This window comes from Orcinus orca, chromosome 7 (assembly GCF_937001465.1).
Source record: "Orcinus orca chromosome 7, mOrcOrc1.1, whole genome shotgun sequence".
Taxonomy (NCBI): domain Eukaryota; kingdom Metazoa; phylum Chordata; class Mammalia; order Artiodactyla; family Delphinidae; genus Orcinus; species Orcinus orca.
In genome coordinates, this window is record NC_064565.1 from 77,441,214 (window position 1) to 77,466,137 (window position 24,924).

The 24,924-nt window shown below is 36.2% G+C and overlaps 1 protein-coding gene across 2 annotated transcripts in view; it reads right to left on the minus strand.

Moving 5' to 3' along the window:
• STAT4 (signal transducer and activator of transcription 4) overlaps positions 1 to 24,924 on the minus strand; it is a 92,231-nt gene that overhangs the window by 37,014 nt on the left and 30,293 nt on the right. For both annotated transcript variants that reach the window (XM_004276946.3, XM_033400309.2), the window contains exon 4: positions 1,830 to 1,928. In XM_004276946.3, the coding sequence (XP_004276994.1) occupies positions 1,830 to 1,928 (99 nt within the window). The remainder of the gene's footprint in view (positions 1 to 1,829; positions 1,929 to 24,924) is intronic.

Consider the following 24,924-nt stretch of genomic DNA (forward strand, 5'->3'; position numbering starts at 1 on the left):
TCCAGCCCCATCCTTCTCCTTTGCCCTTTACCAAACTTCAAAGGCAAGTGTGGAGATGTCAAGGCTCTCCCATTTTGTTCACCACCAACTACAGTAAAGTCTAAACTCTGGTGCTAACCACTTTGGGCTCCAAATGTGATCTAGCTTCATTTATGCTTTACTTTCCCTAGTGGGGGAGAAGCCTCTATGTCCCAGGCAGGTAAATGAAGAAGCAACCCTTTCTCTTCCCCCTTATTCTCCCCACTTCACCCCAAAGGAGAGGATGGTTTATAGCAGGGGTCCCCAACGCCAGGGCCACGGACCACTACCAGTCTGCGCCATTAGGAACTGCAAGCCCCATTTCTTGGCCACTCTAATAATCTGGCATTAAGTTCCATAGATACAACGTTTACGTAGATATCTAGAGTTGAGTTAGAATGTCAGTAAACCCTTCACCTTACAGTTGGATGGGGACGTATGGTTAGAAAGGATGATGACTTGACTAAGATCTATAGCAAATCAGTGGCAGAATCTCAAGTGGAACCCAGGTCCTTGACTGTCAATCAAGTGTTTTCTCAACTACATCACATTCTTCAGATGGGTAAAGCCTTTGTAAAATTCACTCTCATTTTGGCCCCCATTATTTGTATTTGTGTGTGTGTGTGTGTGTATCTCCCTATATTTGTCTACTGGTTCAAAATTTACAAAGTAGTGTTTCTTTTGTGGTAGTATGTAGCACTAGCAGATTATTTGTGGAATGATTTTGATGAGCATCTATTCAAATAAATGTTTCTAATTTGCCTGATACCTGACATATGAAGAGAACAACACACACACACAGACAAAATGACCAGAGATAAGAGGGCTACGAAAAAGGACAGCTCAGAATATATATGAGAATATCATATATTAGTAACAGCATCTCAATGTTCACCCAAAAAGCACTGAATCAAACTATATTTACTTTAGAAACTCACTAACTTTAGATTTTAAATTAAATAAAGGTGATACCATTCTTCTTTATCATCTAAAAAATAAGAGTAAGTTGTTAAAGCTTCATACTTCTCTAAAAACAACCATAACCTGACAGCAACTAAATCTGAGAATTTTTAATAGTTGAAAAAAGATACTTTTCTTGGATATTCAAAAATAAATACACTAGTGTGATTTACTAACTTATAGAGTGTGACATGTGGAAAGTTGATTATTCACGCACTCTTTCCTTTTCAAAAGGATTAACTGAAAAAGTATTCCCAGGGACTTCATATTCCTCTACTTATCTTTGATGGGGGCTCTGAGTTCATTCAGCATAGTGGGATAAAATATAATCTAAAATATTATTGGCAAGGCAAAGCACACTGAAACAATAAACAAGCAAATATTTATGGAGTTTCTGTAAGGCAAAATTCCTGCTCGTGGAGTAGTTTGGACTTGTCGGGTAGGAAATTGGGAACTATGAAGGGTTTGCGCAAGATCAATCCCTGAGGATAAACATGCTGAGAGAAACAGAGCCTAAACGGTAGTTAGGAATTCAGCCCGGAGGTGTTTACTCTATTCCTCAACTGATATAGTAAGACCACGGACCAGAGTGTGAGCAGTGGAAACAGAAAAGGATGTATAGATAGGATTCCAGAAACAAACTCTGGAAAGACTTGGTAGTTATCTCAATAAGGAGGCAGAGAAAAGGAACTATTCAAAGATAATCCCAAGACCTTGATTCCAAGTGACTGGAAGGATGACGGGACCATCAACATAGGTAGAAGAAGATGGCTGGAAAGAAGACTAGAATTTCTGTTTCAGAAAAATTGAGTTCCAGGTGATAACAAGATTACAATGGAAGAAAATGTTACCTGAACAGGCATGTTGGCTGCAGCCAATATTCTCCTCTCTTCCCTTAAACAATTTGAAATAACCACAGACACATGCATCGGATTTCCATGAAATTTTCCCTGAAAAAAAGTGAAAAACAACACAAAATCTTTAATATATACATCACTATTTGCAAATCAAAAATAATCTCCAAATAAATATGTGAAATTATTTGGGATTTGTTTCAACAACCTATTCTATTATAAAGCCACAGAAACTAATATTGTGAATGTAGATGCCTATGCAGCATATTGCTCTGTCTCTAAAAGTTATTTTTAATAATTAAAAATAGTTCTTGAGCACCTCTGTAGGAAAGACCCTGAACACACACTCAGGAGGATCAGTTTACTTTGGGCTTAGGATAAGTTTTACAAGAGTTACTTCTTTGTAAATTATTATGAACTAGGGTGGTCCCAGCTGTTCATTTGTTAACTCTGTACTACATGGTGTGCCTAACGCATTTCTTTTGGTCCCTGTTTGGTGCTCTTCATGTCAATTAGCTCATAACTATATCGGTATGCTAGAGAGAAACTCTATCACACACATTTTAGCAACAATATTTTTATGACATCTAAGTATATACATTTTTTTATTACCGATGCTAATGGTTCAGATATTGTAAACTGGCAACCTGTGGGTCTAATTCAGCCATAAGGTATGTTGTGTAAGTTGAAATATTGTAATCCCTTCAGGGGAACATGTACTACCCATAGTTTCCATAGTATCCAGCACTGAGTGACCTAGGCACTCATTTATTTTACCTGCCAGGCACCTATAGGTTTTCTTGGTTTGCAGGATTAATTTGAAAACACCATCATTTTAGTCAGTAGTGTTAAACTTCTTTGTTACTAGACCCTTCCATGGCAGGATTAACAGGAAACACAATAAATGTAGACAAATGCCTTTATTTAGTTTCCCTCTGCCCTCCTGTCTGAAGGAGGTGCTACTTATCCATGAAATGGCCAAAGGGCAATAGCAGAAAAGATAAAAGTGGAAAATTAATAATCAAAAGTAGATTATACAGACTAGTAAACCAAAGGGTCGTTCTTGGAAAGAAATGAGGTTATTGGCTGTAAACATTTTTAAGGCCTTGACCATGGCCACAATTTTATTAGATGATGCATTCTAATTCGCATTTCTATTTGTAAAACCAGGGTAAACACCAAGTATCTGGTTTCCTGCTTTTCCATATTCTATAGCTTTTAAAACATTTTTCCTCTTTAAATGAGAACACTCCGAAAGAAAAAAACAAAAATGAATTGACAGAAACTCTTAAGGTAAAGAAATTAAAATTATCCTATTCATTAAGCAGGGATACCAAATTTCTGATTCCTGCATGCTGACAATTTCAGATTCTCCCTAGTTTGAATTTGTTCTCGTTTTTAAAATTTCCCATTGATTTGTTTTCCCATATACCTTCCATTTAACTCACCAAGAAAAGCTATGTTTGCTCATTTTGCCTTTATTTTTAAAATATTCCACTGATGAAAATAAAGGGTTTCTCCCAGGGCTAATTTGGAGACTATTTATGTAACGTTGAAAGCTTTTCCTATCCAAGATCAGGAGTTCCTCTAAGATCCCAAGAATCACCACTATTTGTCTTTGTTTTTCTCACTGTTACAGGAGTTCTTCATTGTTGATTATCCAGATCCTATCTTTCAGCATTTCTCAGCTCCTTTGACTATACTTTTTCATTTTTCTTTCCTGCTTGAATTTCTTCTACCTTCCCTTTCAGATTTGGTTTCCCCCTACGTCTTGTGAGGTTAAATTATTCATTTTTTCTCCTTTGTTAAGAGTAAAGAATCACTATTGTTTTTATCCAGGCTATTTTTTCACTTTCTTTTTGCATTTTTCCTAACTTAGCTCTCACTTAAATGTATGAGATGAAAACATCTTATGGAAAATTGACTGCTATAGATTCAAAAACCAAAGTAGCACTTTTTTTAATGATCAGGCTTTTTAAATTTATTTCTTATTGAAGTATAGTTGATTTACAATGTTGTGTTAGTTTCAGGTGTACAGCAAAGTGATTCAGCCATATATGTATAATTCTTTTCCATTATAGGTTATTACAAAATATTGAATATAGTTCCCTGTACTATACAGTAGGTCCTTGTTGTTTATCTATTTTATAGATAGTAGTGTGTATCTGTTAATCCCAGACTTCTAGTTTATCAACCCCCCTCCACTTTCCCTTTTGGTAACCATAAGTTTGTTTTCTATGTCTGTGAGTCTCAAATTAGCATTTAAAATTTTCGTTATCAAAGATGTAGTTATGTTCACCTTTCAGTAGTTACCATGTATATGGACCATGGACACCCCCCCCAAAAAAAAGCACAAACAGAAAAACAGAAATAACAAAAGAAAATCCACCCCTAAGTGTGTGTTGGTGGGAGGAAGGACGGAAGAGAAATTGCCCTTTTTCTAGCGTGAGTCTGTCTCTCTTATGTGTAGGTACTGCAAACATATTCTACTCTGTGGCTCTCTTTTCACTATCTCTTAGTGTCAATAAATAGAAGTTTTTAATTTTAGTGAAGTCAAATTTATTAACTCTTCTGTTTATGGTTAGTGCTTTTTATGACTTAAGAAATCTTTCCCTAATCTACAGCCATGGAGGTTTATTCCTATATATATATTAAGCCGTTAGAATTTTGCCCTTAATTGTAATTCACTTGGAGCTTCTTAATAATGAGAGGTCCCTTTCACTTTTTTCTATATGAATATCAGTTCCAACAATATTTATTGAACATTCTGTTCTTTTGCCACTGCTCTGCTGGGCCAACTGTCATAAATCAAGTGCCCATATATGGATGGTTTGCTTCTGACTCCATCCCATCTTATGGTTCTATCTGCTTTATCAACAGACCGTCTTAATTACTAGAGTTGTATAATAAGTTTTTTGACGTCAAGTAGAATAGCTTTTCTTTGCATTTTTCACATAAATTTTGGAATCACCTTGTCAAGCTACAAACACACATACACACACACACAAGTTGAGAATTTGAATGGCACTAAATCTTTAGATACTTGGCATCTTTGTGTTCTAATCTATTTATTTAAGTCTTCTTTAATGTCTCTCTATTAAGCATTATAATTTTCCACAGAGATCTTATACATTTTTTGCTAGGTTTATTTCTATGTAGCTGGTATTTTTCATAATGGATAGTATCTTTCTTTCCTAATTGTTTTCACTGGTATGTAGAAATATATTTGGCTTTTATATATTGACTTTAAATCCATCAACTTTGCTAAACTCTTAATAATTCTAATAATGTACTTGTAATATCTATTACCAAGTCTAAAAATTCATCTGTAGATTGTTTTGGATTTTCTGCAAATACAAATCACATCTTGTATGAGTATTGATAATATTTTTTCCCCTTTTCATTTATCTAATATCAGTCAGAACTTCACCTTCATACTATGATTTATTTAGAAATGTATTGGTTAATTTCCAAAGATAGGGATTTTCTATTATCCTTTTTATTGATTGTTATAGATTTTAAAATTCTGATCAGAATAGATGTTCTGAATGACTTCAGTCACTTAAAATTGATTGAAACTTGCTTTGTGGCCCAGCATATGGACTTTTTGTAAATATTCCATGTGAGCTTGTAAAAAATGTGAATTCTGCAGTTGTTGGGTGCAAATGTCTTATACAAGTTATACAAGTTTATTAACCCAACTTTGTTAATTGTTTTGTTCAAAAAATCCTTGCTGATTTTTTTGCCTCATTAATTTTATCAAATATTGAGAGGCATGTTAAAATCTAGTTTGTGAATTTTTCTTCTTGTGGTTCTTTCATACACATTCAGACTTGTTATGTATTACTAGTGAGTCAAATCTTTCAACACTATGAACTGACCTTTATTGTTAAGAATGCTTTTTGCCTTGAAACAAAAATATAAACTATGACATAATACTTATTATCACTTAGAATTTTTATTTCATCCTATCGAAAGAATTCTTGATTTACTTAAACATATAGATATTTAATATCACATATTCACATCATACCTATATAAAAGAGTAAATATACATGAAATAAATTGGTTATGTATTCGTAAAACTTCTTTGCATATTTACAATTCAACTTTTCTGAATCTCTTTTCAAATTAGATTCATTGGCGTTCATGTTTTTTCCCATAAAATAATGTCCTCTGGGCCACCAGGAAAGTCAGTGATGCTGCATCTCTTTAAATGTGCACCACTATTACCTACATTCTGTGAGTTTCGATGCTGGCACCTCCTTGATCTTACCAGAAGTTTTCAACAGAAAGTTTTCAGACAAGAACCAGGACTCACTCACATTCCTTCTGCAAATGGTCCTGAAATGATTTGATGACTGAAGCATTGAGGGTTGTAGTGGCCTAGTCATGCCATCATGATTCACAACCAGTATACTTTTACATGAAATGATTAGGCAACTGTTCAGATACATGTCCACGAAGTCACTGAGAACTAGACTATATAGCAGGTTCCTAGATGTCTGTTCCAGAAGATGTTTGACCAATACTCTATCAGCTCAACCACCACCTGTACTCTTTTGGTTCACTCCTAATAACATCTTTGAAGTTCTTATTCGTAGACATTGTTTACAGTTTAAATTAAATATGGTGGTACCTTCAGCAGTTGTCAGTTAGGCATAAGATTACAGTGATACACTGCTTTTCATAATCCAAACTCATACTCTTGATCCTTTTAAAGATCCTTTTGGGGAACCCTCTTACACTTTTGGTGGGAATATAAATTGGTATAGCCACTATGGATAACAGTATGGAGGTTACGGTTAGGGTTAGGGTTAGGGTTAAAAAACCCTAAAAAACCTTAAAAAACTAAAAATAGAGCTATCATACGACCCAGCAATCTCACTCCTAGGCATATATCTGGAGAAAACCATAATTTGAAAGGGTGCATGCACCCTAATGTTCACTGCAGCGCTATTTACAATAGCCAGGACATGGAAGCAACCTAAATGTCCATCAGTACAGGAACAGATAAAGAAGATGTGGTGCATATATACAATGGAATATTACTCAGCCATAAAAAGGAATGAAACAGTGGCATTGGCAGAGATGTGGATAGACCTAGAGACTGTCATACAGAGTGAGATAAGTCAGAAAGAGAAAAATAAGTATTGTATAATATTGCTTATATGTACAACCTAGAAAAATGGTACAAATGACCTTATTTGCAAAGCAGAAATAGAGTCACAGATGTAGAGAACAAACTTATGATTACCAAGGGGGGAAGGGGAGGGTGGGATGAAGTAGAAGATTGGGATTGACATATATACACTACTATGTATAAAATAGATAACTAATGAGAACCTATTATAGCACCGGGAACTCTACTCAATGATCTGTAGTGACCTAAATGGGAAGGAAATCTAAAAAAGAGTGGATATATGTATACGTATAACTGATTTGCTTTGCTGTACAGCAGAAACTAACACAACACTGTAAAGCAACTATATTCCAATTTAAAAAAATAATAAAATTAAAAAAAAATCCTTTTGCATTGACAGTGTAATTTTGTCTTGTCAAAGAAAACCACCCCCAATTCCCAGCATTACCTATTTGATTAAACACATATTTTAATTTTTCCTCAATGGCATCATGCTAGAAGTTAAGTGCATTCTGTTCAAAATCAGCAGGAAGTTTCTGATAAATGGATATTGTACATCTTAATGATAATCCTGTGCAATGCATGATTCATTTACTCCAGCCTGCTATTGTGCTGAGATTTTATTCATCTATTGTGAGGAATTTGCTGATTTCTCTTGTCACTGTTGCTGTGTGTATGATAGGCAATCCTTTTGCATGAGTCTCAATAATAAAATATAATACAGCTTCTACTAGTGGACATCTTCCTTCCTTTCTTATATCCTGCAAAGCACTTTATTGTTGCTTTCTAAGAAAATATGGAATTTAGGACCAACCATCCAGTGACTATTAACTTGCTTAACAAATATCAAATTATGCCCTGCTGATTTGTTCCTGTCCCATTCTGCATACATGAAAACTATTTGTTTCATTCCTAAATCACAGTATTATACTGACGACACTTAAACAGCAATTAAATTCAATGTGTTGTACCAACTGTGCACATAATTCAACTGAAGTGACAACAACATAAATAGCTATGACCCAATTTTACATCACAGGAAATGGCAATGCCATTGTGATTGCTACCTGACAATAGCAATTAAGAGATGCTATCGAATATAAGATGCGTTTTGATTTCAGAGATGATAAAATGCAGAAAAAAGGTGTCTTAGAATCAACAAATGTGCTATTTTATGATTTTTTCTGCTTTATGCTAAATTCCTTGGCTTTCCTTCAAATTCTACTACCTTCCATCTAATTTCTAAATTTGACTTGTCACTAAAGAATGACTAGTTCATCTACTTTTTTCCCCCCAGGTGGTCCAAGGAGTACCAGAGTCAGAGGTAAAGGAAGTGATAAGGCTGCTCAAAATAACCTCCTCCGTTCAGGTGGCACAAAATTTGAGATTTCACAACTAGACTTTCACTCTTTTGAGTTTCTTCCCCCAGGATCCCCTTTAGAATGCAAAGATATGAGGGAGAGTTAACACTACATTTAATTAATTTCCTCTGCATTGTTAAGGATTTATCAGATGTGCTCTCTGGCTGCAGTGACCTGGCACCTGCAGGTTGAGAGTAATGGGTCCCAGGGCAAATAAAAGAAGTTTCAGGAGAGTCTTGAAAGAGGAAGGCAACAGTAACCAAAGGGGAAGTAGGATTCTGAAGAAATATGTAGCCAAAAACTGTCTGAGCCTAGATTTCTCTAGAAGTTAACCCTGAGACAAAGATTCCAGTGCAAGAAATATAAATGGGAGTTCATCCCAAAACACACAGTTATGGGAGCGGGTAAGTGAGAGGAGGGAGAGAAGGCATCCAGTAAAGGGTGTGTTATCCAGCCATTGGCTGAGATTGGCTGGGAACCCTGGGAATAGGGTAGAACATGTGCCTTAGAGTTATCTACCCAAGGCCTTTGGGAACTGGAGTATTTTTACATCAGCTCTTGTCGTTATTAGCTCTAAAGCAAAAAGACACAGAGGCTGGCATTTTTAAGTCCACCTGATTGAACTAAAATGATAAGGTCCAAGGGATATGGGCAGGGCAGTCTGCTATTCCAGCTCTCCTCCTAACCTCAGTTTGAGAATTTTTTTTTTTTTTTTGCGGTACACGGGCCTCTCACTGTTGTGGCCTCTCCCGTTGCGGAGCACAGGCTCCGGACGCGCAGGCTCAGCGGCCATGGCTCACGGGCCTAGCAGCTCCGTGGCATGTGGGATCTTCCTGGACCGGGGCACGAACCCGTGGTCCCCTGCATCGGCAGGCGGACTCTCAACCACTGCGCCACCAGGGAAGCCCGAGAAATTTTTGACTTCTCATTTTTTAAACTACCTACAACCATACTACACTCAAATGTTGGTATTTCTTCTTTTATGGTACCTCTGAGATATGAAGCAGTTGTCTCCAATTACAGAGTAAAATGTTTCCATTCACGTTTTTATTGGCAATCTGCAATCCACTGCACACTTCTGGCTGCCAGCTCACTCTCTCCCCTTTTATCATCCCAAGTACTGCTGTTAAATCATGTTTAGCCTTGCTCCTTACCAGTGTCAAACACACTGGCCATGACAACACGCTCTCAGCTTCAGCCTCTTATTGTTTCCTTCCCTTTGTTCTGAGCACACGATTTTTCTTAATGGTTTCTTCCTAAGATTTCCTCACTAGAATCATAAGGATATGTCTACGGTGAAAAAAAACTACTAAATTGAAGAAGAGCTAATCCAGTTGTCTTAAGACTGATCTATTTGTAGAATGGTCAGTCTAATAGATTTAAAAAGCAATTTTCTTTCATGATAATTAAAATAATAATAAGGTACCACTCCACATCTATTAGGTTAAAATTCAAAACGCTGACCTCACCAAATGCTGGTGAGGATATGGTGCAACAGGAACTATTAAATGGTACAGCCACTTTGGAAGACAGTTTGGCATTTTCTCACAAAGCTAAAAATACTCTTATCATACAAACCAGCAAACATGCTCCTAGGTGTTTACCCAAATGAATTAAAAGCTTATGTTCACATAAAAATCAGCATACAAATATTTATAGCAACCTTATTCATAATCATCAAAACTTGGAAGCAACCAAGATGTCCTTGAATGGGTGAATGGATAAGCAAACTGTGTAGATTTCTATGACGCAGTATTATTCAGTGATAAAAAAGAAATGAGCTGTCAAGCTACACAAAGACATGGAGGAAACTTGAAAACATATTGCTACGGGAATACTGTAAGGCAAAACTATGGAGACAGTAAAAAGATCAGTGGCTGCCAGAGGTTTGAGGGGAGGGATGGAGGGCTGAGTGGAGCACAGGGGATTTTCAGGGCAGTGAAACTATTCTGTATGCTACTGTGATGGTGGATACATGACATTAGGCATTTGTTAGAACTCAAAGAACTGTGTAACACAAAGAATGAACCCTAATGTAAACTATGAACTTTAATAATAATGTATTATTGGTTCATCAATTATAACAAATGTACAACACTAATAATTCAAGATGTTAATAATAGGGGAAAGTCTCTGCCAGGGGTGGGGGGGAGAGGCTAAGGGAGTATATGGGAACTCTCCGTACTTTCCACTCAATTATTCTGTAAACTGAGACAGCTCTAAAAAAAAAAAAAAAAAAATTAAGCCTATTTTTAAAACTTGTCATTCTGAAGTCACAGTTCTCACATATCTTTGTGCTATTCCTTTTGCCAGGAATGAACAAATTCAAATAACTAGAGTTGCCTGCCTCTCATGTTCAGTTAGTTTTAAATTCTCTCATCACCACAAAGATTTTCTTGATAAAAGAGAAGTGAGGTATAGATTCTCCATGGATACAAATAGTTAATGCCCCATTTCTATTTATGCTAATAATAATACATCCATCTTAAAACAAACTAACTAAAAATTAACTGCAGGTATAGTTTGTCTTGGTCTATTTTTTAAATTAAAAGAAAATACTTCTTAGGGGCTTCCCTGGTGGCGCAGTGGTTGAGAGTCTGCCTGCCGATGCAGGGGACACGGGTTCGTGCCCCGGTCCGGGAAGATCCCACATGCCGCGGAGCGACTGGGCCCGTGAGCCATGGCCGCTGAGCCTGCGCGTCCGGAGCCTGTGCTCCGCAACGGGAGAGGCCACAACAGCGAGAGGCCCGCGTACCGCAAAAAAAAAAAAAAAAGGAGAGTTGGAACCTAGTTAGATCATTATGATGACTAAAATTCAATGCTTTTGGGGAACTCAGAGTCTTGTAATTGAGATAAATGAATTGCTTAATTCAAAATAACAGGAAGAGAACAAGGTAGATGCTAACAAACTCTACCTATCATTTATATGTTTGAACATAACAATAACAGAACCTATCATTTACTGAATACCTATTATATGCTTTATATATATTTTATATATAAAAGCTGACAATAGCCTGCAAGGTACATATTAGGAAGCCCAGAGGTCATGTCATTTGTGAAAAGTCACAGAATTCAGAAGCTAAGGTGAAGGAGCTCTTCAAAAACCAGATTTATCTCATTCCACAAACTATGACCTTTCCAAATCACTATTGCTTTATAAAAAATGCATTCCTTGTTTATTTAACTGGACCCCTACAGCCACAGGTGCATTTAACTTTATTTTCCCTGGAAATTATCTTTATAGTATTTCCTATGATAAATCTGTTCAAGGATTAACCTTTCTTTATGGAACCTCAAGATAGTTGCAGTGGTTAAACAAACCAACAGAAAATTACCATGTGTTTGATTGTAAAATTATTAAATCACTTTTCCTGAGATGACTTAGGTCCTAATAACCTCTGGCAGTTATACTTGCTATTTGTAGGGGCAATCTGACATGGCCCCTGAGTGTCCCTGTGTGATCTTGCTGGTATGCCAAGAATACAAAGCCCTGACCACTCATCACTCGTCTCATTTTTCGGGGTTGTATTTGCAGCAAGCAACCTTAAGTGATGAGCTAACGTCTTCCCCCAGCTAAAGAGCAGGCTTGCTTCCCCTAGCTATAAAAGCAGTGAATTCCTCAAGCTAATTGTTCCTCTCCTGTTACACAACCCACTGAGTGTGCTGGATCTGTGGCACCCCTGTAGGACCTGGGGCACATGGGAAACCAATGCAAATGGGCATGAAGCTCTGACTACTACTTTTGCTGTGAATAATAAAGTCTTTGCCACTGATCCGGAAGTCTCATGTTTTATCTGGCACCCATGAAACAATAACAAGCTCATTTGCTAGTTTGAGAGGAAGGTAAAATTCTAGATCTTGCACACGTCTCGATACCAATTTGTATCACAAAACTTATCACATAGCATTTCCATTATTTATTTCTATGTCTTATTCCCCATCTATACTCAGCATCTTTCAAAATCAGGAACTGGTCTTCTTCAAGATGGAACTTGAAGTAGCTGTCACCTTATAGGAACCTCATAAATGCTTGTTGAATAATCAAATGAGAAGATAAATAAATTACAATAATTCCTTCCTAACTGAGAAAAAATAGAAAAAGCATATTATTCAATCACAGTGTTGGTAAAGATGCTGTCTTTAAATCCTTCTCGAGTTTTTATTAGTCACCTAACCCTAGTAGCCAGGAAGATATAAAAGAGTCTTGAGATTAGTTGGAAGAGGACAGCAAGGTATGAAATATTCCTGGAGATGGCAACTTTGCTTCTCAAAGACCTGATGGTATCCTCACCCTGGTTGACCACTGTCACTGGTAGTGAGGCTGCCTTTGGGAGATGTGAACAGCGGGGATGATGCTCTGAGTCTCCTGCTCTCTGTATGGTAAGACACATCCTTTACTGATAGTAAAAGAATCAATGTCCTTTGCTTATGTCTAGTAGGATCCTTCAGTCACCCTTTCACCCTTGCTCTCATGATAACAAGGATACATCACCATTATAATCGAAGAATATTTAGCCGAGAGTATAAAGACAAGAAAATGGAATCCTAAATGTAAATATTGATAAAGAAGGTATACACACATCTCTTTTGTTGAGAATGTAAGTGTATATCTAGAAAAAACAAGAGACTAATAAAAAATTCTAGAATGAATAAACAAGATGACACTTTTTTCCTACACTGGCAATAATCATCTCAGACTGACAATGGGGATAATGTTGCATTCAAAATAGTAAGGAAAGTATTTTTAAAACTTAGGAATAAATTTAACAAGAAAGGTACACATTTTACATCAATTAAACTAGGGTCATACTAAAGACTTTAAACAAGATCTGAGATGGCATAAATTAAAAACACAGCATAGAATAAGCATAACAGAATTTTAGGATGTGGGACTTTATCCTAAAAATGTTAATTATCCCAAAATGAATACATATATTTAATGCAGTTGAAGTTAGACTTCCAAGAGTTGCTTTTGGAGGACTTGGATTGAAAGAAAGAGGCAATAAAGTTCATATGAAAGAAATGTTGCACAACAGTTAAGAAAATTACAAAAGCTAATTAATTTTTCAGTGCTTAAAATACATCAGGGAATTTTCCAAGTGTTCTATGTTTTATTTCATTTAATCTTCACAGCAACTGTTTGTGATCAGTACTATCATCTGATTTTACAGATAGGTATGCTGAGATAGAAAGATGTGAACCAACTTGAAGCCAAGATTCAATTTGACTACAGAGTGTGTGCTTTCAACCAATTAGCCACAAGGTCATTGTCTCCAAGTTAAGGGGAGGAGGACTTGCCATACAAGATCCTGAAATATACTGCAAAGTGTAGTATATTTATTTATAAGGTATAAATATATTATATAACTTACTTTATAATCAATAGTTTTGACATATAACTAGACTAGCGGAGCATAACAGAGGGTGGTGGAGAATTATTACATGAGAAAATTAACATGCAAAAAGATGGCATTTCAGTTCAGTTGGGAAAAAATGATTAAAGAATCTTGCTAGTATAATTGTCTATCAATCCAGAAGAAAAAGTTGGATCTCTATAGAAAGAATTCTATGTAGATGAAAGACAATTTTTAAAGAAAAGTTAGAATAAAATTCAGGAAAACATGTATAATTTAAGAGTTGGGAGACGTTTAACCAAGGCTAGATTCCTCGAAACTATACAAAAATGTGGATTTTTCACCACATTTAAAAATTTTTTTGTATGGAAAAGGTGTCATAAAGCCAAAAGACTTATGATAGATTGAGGTAAATATTAGTAACTCATATGAAAGAGTTATTTACCATAAAAAATATTTTTAAAGTAACATTTTAATATATAAAGAACCCTTCGAAATTGATGAGAGAGCTCAATAGAAGAAAGTGAATGGGGAATTGACAAAGTGCACATCCAAGTAACCAATAAATGTGAAATTCAAAGAATGCCCAGCCTTACATGTAGTCAGAGAAAAGCAAAGTAAAAAGAGATACTATTTCCTAACAATCAGGTAGGCAAAAATGAAAAGGAATGAAAATACCTGCTATTAATGGAGTTATGGGAAAGAGGGTCTTCATACACTTTGCTGATGGAAATGTGAATTTTACAACCTATTTGGAAAGCAATCTTGACAATACCTATTAAAATTTAAAATACTTATATCAATACCTTTGACTAGTAAATACATTTCTAGGAATCTATCCCATAAAAATAAGAGCACTAGCCCATATGAACACACCCACAAGGTTGTTTGTTACAACAGTATGGTAGAGAAAACTGGAATTAAAGTGCTTTCTCCACTAATGGGAATGGCTCAATAAATTATGGTACATCCACTTCATGGACCATTTGCTACCATTAACATCCAGAGATTTCTGTGATATAAAGTTTGGAAAGCAGAGAAATTAACAAAACTTCTCATTTACAAAATTCCGTAAAAACACACACAATAGGGACTTCCTGGTGGCGCAGTGGTTAAGAATCCACCTCCGATGCAGGGGACATGGGTTCGAGCCCTGGTCTGGGAAGATCCCACATGCCGTGGAGCAACTAAGCCTGTGAGCCACAACAACTGAGCCTGCACTCAAGAGCCCGTGAGCTACAACTACTGAGCCCACGCACCACAACTACTGAAGCCTGCATGCCTAGAGCCTGTGCTCCGTGACAAGCCACCGCAATGAGAAGCCTGCACACCGCAACGAACAGTAGCCCCCTCTCCCCACAACTAGAGAAAGCCCGCGCACAGCAACGAAGACTCAACGCAGCCAAAAATAAAATAAATAAAAAACAAACACACACAATATACATGGGGATAAATTATACATGTTCCCATTTTATTTATAAATCAGATCTAGGTATGGAAGAGTGCCCATTGATTGTTAACACTGATGCCTTTGGGGATGATGGTGTGGATGGAGGTAAGGGAAAAAGAAAGGAAAAAGGTTTGTAATAAAAAAGCAGCATGTTTTATGTCTAATTTATGGTAAATTATATGTGAGTGTGCAGTAAAAACATGAAAAGATAGAGACAAAAATGATAATGGTGGTTATTTTATTTTGGTGGAATTTTAGGGGATTTTTAGTTTCTTCTTAGACTTTTCACTATTGTTTGAATTTTTACAAACATTTGTGTTATTTAAGCAATTGGGGGAAAACTAGAAAGCTATTTTCATCATATCAAAAAAGACCATAGTACATATATTAGAACATATTAGTCTCTTCCAATTGTATCATTGACTCTCTTTGATCTTGAAATTTTAAGAGTTTCTGACATTTTTTATTATAAAATGTGTTTATTGAAATTATTTTCCTATGTATTGAATGCTTTAAGAGCTGCAAATGAAAAGATTTGATAATAAAGCAGTTTCATTTTTAATTCAAATAAAAAAAAGACCATAGTAAAATCTTTTTTTATTAATTTACATATTGTGCAAAAATTAGAACTCCTAAATCTAGAAGTGGAAAAATCATTCCAACCGGAAGAAATAAAACCATTCTCTGAAGATCATTGACATTTACGAAGCAATCCTCAAAGTGTTCCTATACATTTTCCATTAAACAGAAATCTGAAATCTATTTGAATTGTAGTGGAGGTATTAATACCATTCAGCTACTGAGAGAAATGGAAACTGAAGGGTTGCTAATACCTCATGAAAATGGAAAGTGAATGCCCAAATGACCTATTACTCAACTGTGACCATGGGGCTAGGTCTCAGAGCTAGTTCTAAAACTGGAAATCCTAATGTTGGTTTACAGATACCCAGCGTGACACTTCAAAGTGGTCTTTAGGCTTAAAATGCAAGTCACACTAACATGTTTATATTTTAAAGGGACATTTTCTCCCAAGGCCACGCTAGAAAAGACGCTAACCATGTGAAATTCATCCCTCAGGTGCCTGAGCCTTTTAAGATGACCAGCTCTGGCGTTCAGGACTATTTGTACTGTCAGCTTCAATCAAAATGTATTCGTCTCCTTCCCACACTTCTTGCTCATATAGAGCCTATAATCAAATGTAGTTGCCTCTTTCTCCTATCATCTTGGATGAAAAATCCTATTAAGCTGTAAGGGTTTATACAATATACATGGGTTTATATATATTTTATTACCTGAGGGCCTGGACCACTTGCCATGCTGAGCCAGGCCTTTGTGGAGACATGGTTTACACAGAAGGCACCGGAAAGTCCTCAGGATTTGAGGTTAGAGTCAGGGTTTTACCCCAGCCCTGCCATTAACTATGACATTAAAAAGAAAAAGCCACTTTACATCTCTGAGCTTTGATTTCCTCCCCTATAAAATCTGTACCCTGCCTTTCTCTCTTAAGTTGTGAGAATCAAGTGGGATGTTCGTAAGATCAGAGTCAATCATTAAGCAAAGGTCAATTATGTTTTGCTTAGATTGCAGAAGCAAAAATATCCTCTGAAGAGAAATTTTTAAATGCAAAAATCACTAATAAAAGACACCCATAATCACAAGATCTGGAGATAACTGATGTTAACATTTAATGTGCCCATTTAGTTTATTTTCTCCATGTGCAAATGTACACATATTTACAGACATTAAAAAAAATAAAATTTAGAGCACACTTTATATATTATTACATATCTGCTTTTCCATTTAATTGATAATTAAATCACAATGTTATTAAAACATCTACAATATCATTTTTTAATAGCTGTTGAATGGTTAATTTAGCCTTACTCTGATTTACTGAATAAATTCTCCACTGTTGGCATTTAGATTATTTATAAATTTTCACCATTAAAATGCTGTGATATTATATATTCTTGATTAAACCAACCTCGTTAAATTACAGTATTTAGATCTTGTTCATTTGTGGTTTTGCCTACTTGATATGTCAGAAACTAAGAAAAGTTTATTAAAGTATCCCACTACTACTTGCTTTCTCTTTCTTTTTTATTTTTTTTTTAAATCTATTTATTTATTTTTAGCTGCATTGGGTCTTTGCTGCTGTGTGTGGGCTTTCTCTAGTTGTGGGGAGAGGGGGCTACTCTTCGTTGTGGTGCACGGGCTTCTCATCACAGTGGCTTCTCTCATTGCAGAGCACAGGCTGTAGGGCGCGCAGGCTTCAGTAGTTGTAGCTCACGGGCTCTAGAGCGCAGGCTCAGTAGTTGTGGTACACTGGCTTAGTTGTTCCACGGCATGTGGGATCTTCCCAGACCAGGGCTCGAACCCGTGTCCCCTGCATTGGCAGGAAGATTCTTAACCACTGTGCCACCAGGGAAGCCCTCTCATTTCTTCTTGTACTTATAATTTTTACTTTATATTTTGATTCAATATGTTTGGTGCATATTGATCTGTGAAAGTTATACTTTCATTTGAAATTGTCTCTGATAATAATACAATATTTGTCCTGATTATTGCTTCTGAACTGGAATTTTGAACTGGAATTTGACATTGTCTAACAACCTCAGAGCCACCATGAGGATTAAATGAGATGTTACATGTCCTGAGCACTAAATAAATGTCAGCTATTATATCTCATTTCTATTTTATTATTGTTATTATAACAATATATAGTGACCATACTTTCTTTTTCTCTCCATTTGCCTGATATACCTTTGCCCAACCTTTTACTTTTAGCTTTTCTTATACCTCATTTTAGGGGTTGTTTGTAAATAGCATGTCACTGAATTTTCTGTTTTGATTCTAAGTGAGAATCTTCTTATTTTTAAGAAGAGAGCTCAATCCACTTGCATTCACTGCCATATTTAATATGTTTGGTTTTACTTTGTCACCAGTTTTCTCTTTCCTTTGCCTGTCTTTTGCTATATAGTCTATACATCTTTTCTGTCACTCTCTCCACTATTTTGGAAGATATAAATACAGTTTTACATACTTATAGCAATTTTCATTGAATTTATCAAAACTATTTTTTGCACCCAATAGTTCACAGCTTAGTTTTCACCACAACCACCTGGTGGATAGCCTCACATTCACCACATACTCCTCTGTGCACCACCACATTAATAGAATGGGCTGTGGATTATGTACAATTCCCAGTTGCACCATCTCTAGTTCTGCCATTTTCTCTTGCACCAGTCACAAGATGCCATGGCTGTATGACACTGCCATTGAAGCCTCATTTTAAGTATCTGGAGTAAAAGTTAAGCTTTGAAATTCCCACGTCAAAATAAAGAATTTAGCATACTTTCCATGTCTAAATCGTTTCTTTGTCATCCCAAGAAAGTATTCTTCTAGAATATATTTTCAATTGTTATTTTTGTTCCATTTGTTTTGGTCTCTTCACCAATTATACGTGTGTTGGCCCTTCTGTCTCTGATTTCCATATTCCATTTTGCTTCACTTCACTACATTGGGTGCTTCAAGCATACATCCCACATCACTTATTTATTCTCCATAGTATCAATTCTATCCTTTCCTGTGTCCAACATGGATTTAATCCTGTTTCTCTTTTTCCCTCTTAAAATCACTTCCTATCTTAGTTATCATCTCCCTCTTTTCATATTATCTGTTTGAAATTTTCATTTAAACCTATTTGCCTCTTTTAGATTTCTGTTCCTATTTTATTCAGATGGTTTCCGAAAAACTCTTCATATTGTGGAGTAGATCATTTTCAGAAGTGTGCTGGTTTTTCAATACATCAATTTGAGCTTGCCAGTCTTTTGTTATCAGGATTTTTTCATAAGTCCTGGGCATGTATCTTTAGGCAATGTTTCAATGGACGAATGTGGGGTTGATTTTCCTGATTTAGTTTTATTTGTCTCATACTGGTATAGATTTCACTCATGTTCTGGTATTTAACTGTCCAGTCATTTTAGGTTTTAATGTTGTATGTATTTGTCCTTTTTTCCTCTTATGTATTTTATCTAAAAGCTTGGAGAGATTTTTATATACAATTGTAAATTTGAAGTCTTTGTTACCAAAGTCAAAGGTATGATTTCCAGGCACTATGGTAGACTGAAAAAGACATCTTTAGGGATGTGCTAAAATTTAATCTCTTGTCAGAGTTCCTAATAGCAAAACTAGAAAGCCCTATTTCTCTTGCTCATAGGGTTGGTTCTATTCAAGCTGAAGCATAATTTGATTTTTAAAAAATGGCTGTCACTATTTTTACCATATTAGTCTCACTGAGATGCTAATATGTCTTTAATGTCTATTAATCTCTATTTTAACATGAAGGAAGTTTCACAGACTTTGGGGAATCTGTAGTTTTTCCCTAGTTTGCCTATGTTTTTCATCACCCCAGCCTTTCAAATATATGTAATTTCATTTGTACATTTCTGATAGCAAATAAGGTTTGAGACTATGAGTAATGGGTTGCTAAGCTTTCTAGGTATCAGAGCCTCTGTGATAGCTTTTTGATGTAATATAGTAAAGAAATAACCATATAATCTCCATTTTGTGAAAAAATGTATGCATCCATCTATAATACATTTTAAATGATAAGAAAAAATATATTAAAGTATCAACCATGGTAGAAATCTGGATGGTAGAATTATGGATAATTATCTTCTTTTTGCCTTTATTTTCCAAATTTCCTATAATTAATATGCATTACTTATATAATCAAAGAAAAACTCACTCTCTTCTAACTGAACAAAGCGTTAATGATGAAGGAATTAAACCAATGAATTATGTTTTTCCCATGTTCAGTTCCAACTAACATTTGTTTTCTGGGAAAGGACAAAAGTAGATTGTGGATACAAAATTGTAGAATTAGTGGTCATTTCTCATTCAGTTACCAAAAACAAACAATCAAACAAAAAGACATTCACAGTAGGCACATGTGAAGAAGATTTGCCATACAGACTAATGCTGTGTTTTCCAGATGTGAGGATTTCGTGGACCAGAAAATAGTAGAAGTTTTGGTGACTGATATAAAGTTGTCAACTTTTTATTCTGCTTAAATAAGTATATAAGAAAAGCTCCACAAACATTTCCATGCGTATCATCATCATTTCAAAAAAACAGAACATTCCTATCCCAAATGACTGGAAAGGATACACAATGTTATAGAATTTTTTAAAAAAATCCTTTAAAAGGAATAAATTTGACTTCGCAAATTTTCTTATTTTGCTGCTGACTGGTGAAAATTTTATTAAGGATGGGCCCTGGCTGGTGCTTGATGCCCCCTGGACTAAGACTTGGTTCTTCTGGTGACTGGACAGAGAAGTCCCAAAGGCCCATCTTACCTGGCTCCATAGAGACAGAGTAACTGTTGGTATAGAAGCAGATGTTTGAGAAGGAAAGGAAAAATCAGACTTGGTATTATTTTTATGGAGAAGATCCAATGCTTTGTCAGTTCATCACAAGTTCTACTGATAAAATATATATAAAATACATATTTAAACCCCCATATAGCATACCACAGCGAGATCAGCTCGATGCTTTGTGACCACCTAGAGGGGTGGGATAGGGAGGGTGGGAGGGAGGCTCACGAGGGAGGAGACATGGGGATATATGTATACATATAACTGATTCACTTTGTTGTACAGCAGAAACTAACACAACATTGTAAAGCAATTATACTCCAATAAAGGTATAAAAAATATAAATCCCCATATAATAAATGATAGGTTGTAGGAAAATAGATTTCAAAACCTAACATTGTGATGGATAACTAGTTGGAATTCAAACCTTCTCACCGCCTCTACCATGACCATCCTTGTTCAACCTGGCTAAACATGGAAGCCAGAGTGATCTTGTTAAAATCTAAGTTGGATCATGCCACTCCTCTACCAAAACCTTCCAGTGGTTTCTCATTTCAAAATAAAAGCCACAGTCTTTACACTGTCCTAGTCAAGCCAAAGTCATGAGTTCATGGCACGTACATCATGCATCATATTCATGCTGACATCTTACTTTAAAAAGGGGATGGTCCCTACAGCTGCCGACACCTCTCTTCTAGTTGATTATGAATACACTGGATTGTTTAAAATAACAATCTTTGTCTTTCAGATTATAAATATAATCCATATCTACTGTATAAAATATATAAAACACAAGAAAATTATACATAAAAAATTAAAATCATGCCTAATTTTACTCACTAAAGATAAGCATCGGTAACTTTTTTTTTTTTTTTTTTTGCTGTACGCGGGCCTCTCACTGTTGTGGCCTCTCCCGTTGCGGAGCACAGGCTCCGGACGCGCAGGCTCAGCGGCCATGGCTCACAGGCCCAAGTCGCTCCGCGGTATGTGGGATCTACCCGGACCGGGGCACAAATTTTTATGTAATTTACTTCCAGGTTTTTAAAATTATTTTTTCCTAATATGTATATATAGTATGATATAAACTGAGATGAAAGTTTGTATTCCATAGTTTTCACTTAGTAAATAACACATCAAGATAATTTTTCCATGGCATTAAACAGCCTTCAAAAACATGATGCTAAATAAATGTGTGTCACTGAATTATTTGGCTAGGCCACAGTTATGGAACAAGTACCCTGTTATGAACATTCAGGTTGTTCCTGATTTTTAAATATAGTATTTGCTATCCTTGCTAACACATATGAACGGAAAATAGCTAACCCTTAACTTCTGGAGTGGGATAGTGTTAGCATCAGCCTAGAGGCTTACGATAGCCTAAGACTGTGGGTGTATCACTGGGATTTGCTGTGAGGACTGCAGGAGAATGAGCAGGAGAAAGATCCCCGGTCAGCTTTTCTGTTACTGAGGAATTCTGGTCAGGTCATTATGGCCTCAATTGAATCATCAGTAACATTAAGAGTTGGATTAAATGGTGTTAGAATTCCAGCTCCCCTAATTTTTGTTTTGTTATGAATGGGTCTCAAGCCAAAAATAATTAGCCATCCATTAGAACACAGATATTACAAAAGAACTTGTAACCCTTGGGGTCTCATTTGTACTTTCGTGGCTTTGCTGGCAAACAGATCACTCGGTACTGGGAACTTTCCAACTTGGCAAAGCAGGAGACAAGTCAAAACACAGGCCTAATTCTGTTTAAGTTTCATGGTTTAGTGGCTGCGTAGGAAAAAAATAAAAATGTGTCCAATTTAAGGAGCTTTCGGAAAAATAAAATGTGTGTGATTCATCAAATCATTTTAGTTAAAGCAAACATACATCCTTTAGGGGTAGAGCAAGACTGTATCCCTGTGACGGCATATGTCTATGCCCAGCATTAGAATGAGGCCAGATCCCATTAGGAATATTACAGTATGTGGAGAAACCTCAGTTTTATGAGAGAGCATTCCTGGAATCCTCTAAGTAAAGTAAACTACACAAGGATGTTGCTGTCTGAAGAGGTGACATGTTTAGTGTTTGGTGATATAACTAGTGTGTCAGTCAAGTGATATTGCATTTGATACTGATCTGCTGATCTGCATAGCTGCTGAATTCAAGTACTTCTACACACTTACCATCAGCAGAAACTTGTGATTGCACGGAATAAATATAGGTTTCTTTTTTTAATGCAGTGTCCAGGGAGGTTAGTAAGATGAAAAGTGCTTAAAAGTTTCAGAGATTAGCCTTCTTGTTCTGTGAGATCTATGGTGTGATAGTCATCCTTTTATCCCCAAGGTCAAACCTAGTGTGATGACCTCTGTATGTACTGCAAGCATGTTTATGAGCTGAAATTCTCCAAATCATCCTTATTTCTTTTTTGTAATTGTCCTGTTACCAGTCTTAAAGAAACATGTCATTTACACTCAGTTCTAGATATGGTAATATTTATAAAATAACATGTATTGAGGGCTTTTTGAGTACCAGGCACCATGCTAAGCTCTTTACATGAATTATGTCATCTAGTCCATAACAGCCCTATGATAATGGGCATAGCACTACTGCTCTCCCCATTTTATAGGAAAGATAAGGATAGTGAGGTGCAGAGGGATTGAGTAACTTGTCAAAGGTCACATAGCTAGTAAATCAGAACCAGGAGTCAACCCGGGTAGTCTGATTCATGAATGCATGCGCACTTAAACATTATGCTATTGTTTTTAAATTGTTTCCACTTTTTAGTTTTAATGTGTGTGTGTGTTTTTTAACATCTTTATTGGAGTATAATTGCTTTACAATGTTGTGTTAGTTTCTTCTGTATAACAAAGTGAATCAGCTATACGTACATATATCCCCATATCTTCTCCCTCTTGTGTCTCCTTCCCACCCTCCCTATCCCACCCCACTAGGTGGTCACAAAGCACCGAGCTGATCTCCCTGTGCTATGTGGCTGCTTCCCACTAGCTATCTATTTTACATTTGGTAGTATATATATGTCAATGCCACTCTCTCACTGTGTCCCAGCTTACCCTTCCACCTCCCCGTGTCCTCGAGTCCATTCTCTACGTCTGCGTCTTTATTCCTGTCCTGCCCCTAGGTTCTTCAGAACCATTTTTTTTTTTTTTAGATTCCATATACATGTGTTAGCAGGTCAGTGAGTATGGCTTCGGTTTACCCAGGCTAAGTGGAAATATTCAAGGTATAATTCTTTGTTTTACATTGTTTCAATCTGGATTATTATTACCCCTTCCTGCTGTTTTAATGTCTGGTCACAGAAAGAGAATCTCAATGATAGCTCTAGTTTTTCATCAAGTATTTATTATGTGGGGAAGTCCCAAATTTTCTATAGGCTGAAGGGCCCCAATTTCTATAGAATGTTTCTTACTTGATCAGTGCCCACATTTTACAAAGAGAGGTAGTTTCTATGATCTCTGAAAACTATTATGTAATTTATGAAGCATACCAAGGATGAAATAAAGAGATTATCCATTGTTTAACTTATGGAGATGTAACAGGAAAAAAAAGGGAACTTATTTATATATAAATGTAATGATAGTTACAGTATTGTTCTAGATGAATATTCTTTTGGAAACAGATACTTTTTCACTTACACGCAGTGATGCTCTGAGAAACAGATTCAGAAACTGATTTTGGCATGTTCAGGACAAATAAGTCAAATATGAAATGAAGTGGAGGAGGCGGTGGGGGAAGAAGAAAAGGGACAGATGAAATATTGCTTATTTCACTTCAATTTATGCATACAAGTTATACGAAGCTAAGCAGATGCATTTTTCTTACTTAGAAAAGGAAACCTTTTGGTCAGCATCAGCAAAACAGGGGTGGTGAATAGGTTAAAAGGAGAAAACAAGTTTGTGCCCTGGGACCATGATTCTGTGGTTGGACCTGACAGGTTTAAACCAGCCAAAAGGTCACAGCCAAAACAAGTGCTATTCACTAATGGAAACTCCCCTAAAACTCTGGGTACATGCCCTTAAAAAATTTGATAGAGATTCACTAACAAAATAGCTTTTCTTAATTGAATTTTCCATGTCTACTAAACTACCTGAAAATTAAAACTGCATGCGTGACAAATCTTTTTCCATTTGGCAAAAACAGAAACCTCTTGGTTTCTAATGGAAAATTGCAAAATATTAGCTTTATTTACTTTCCTATTTATCAAAGAGACTCTCCCCCTATCTGAATGGTTTCAGATACTGACAAGTATTAGCAAACAGCCGTGTGTTTCTGCTCCGGAGAAAAGCAGCGTTTTTAGATGCTTGTTGAGGGGCGGTGCGCTGGGTGTGCCTTAAGCACTTTCGCTGATTTCCTGTGGTTCTCACACACACCTTAGGAGGCAGATAGATTTATCCCCA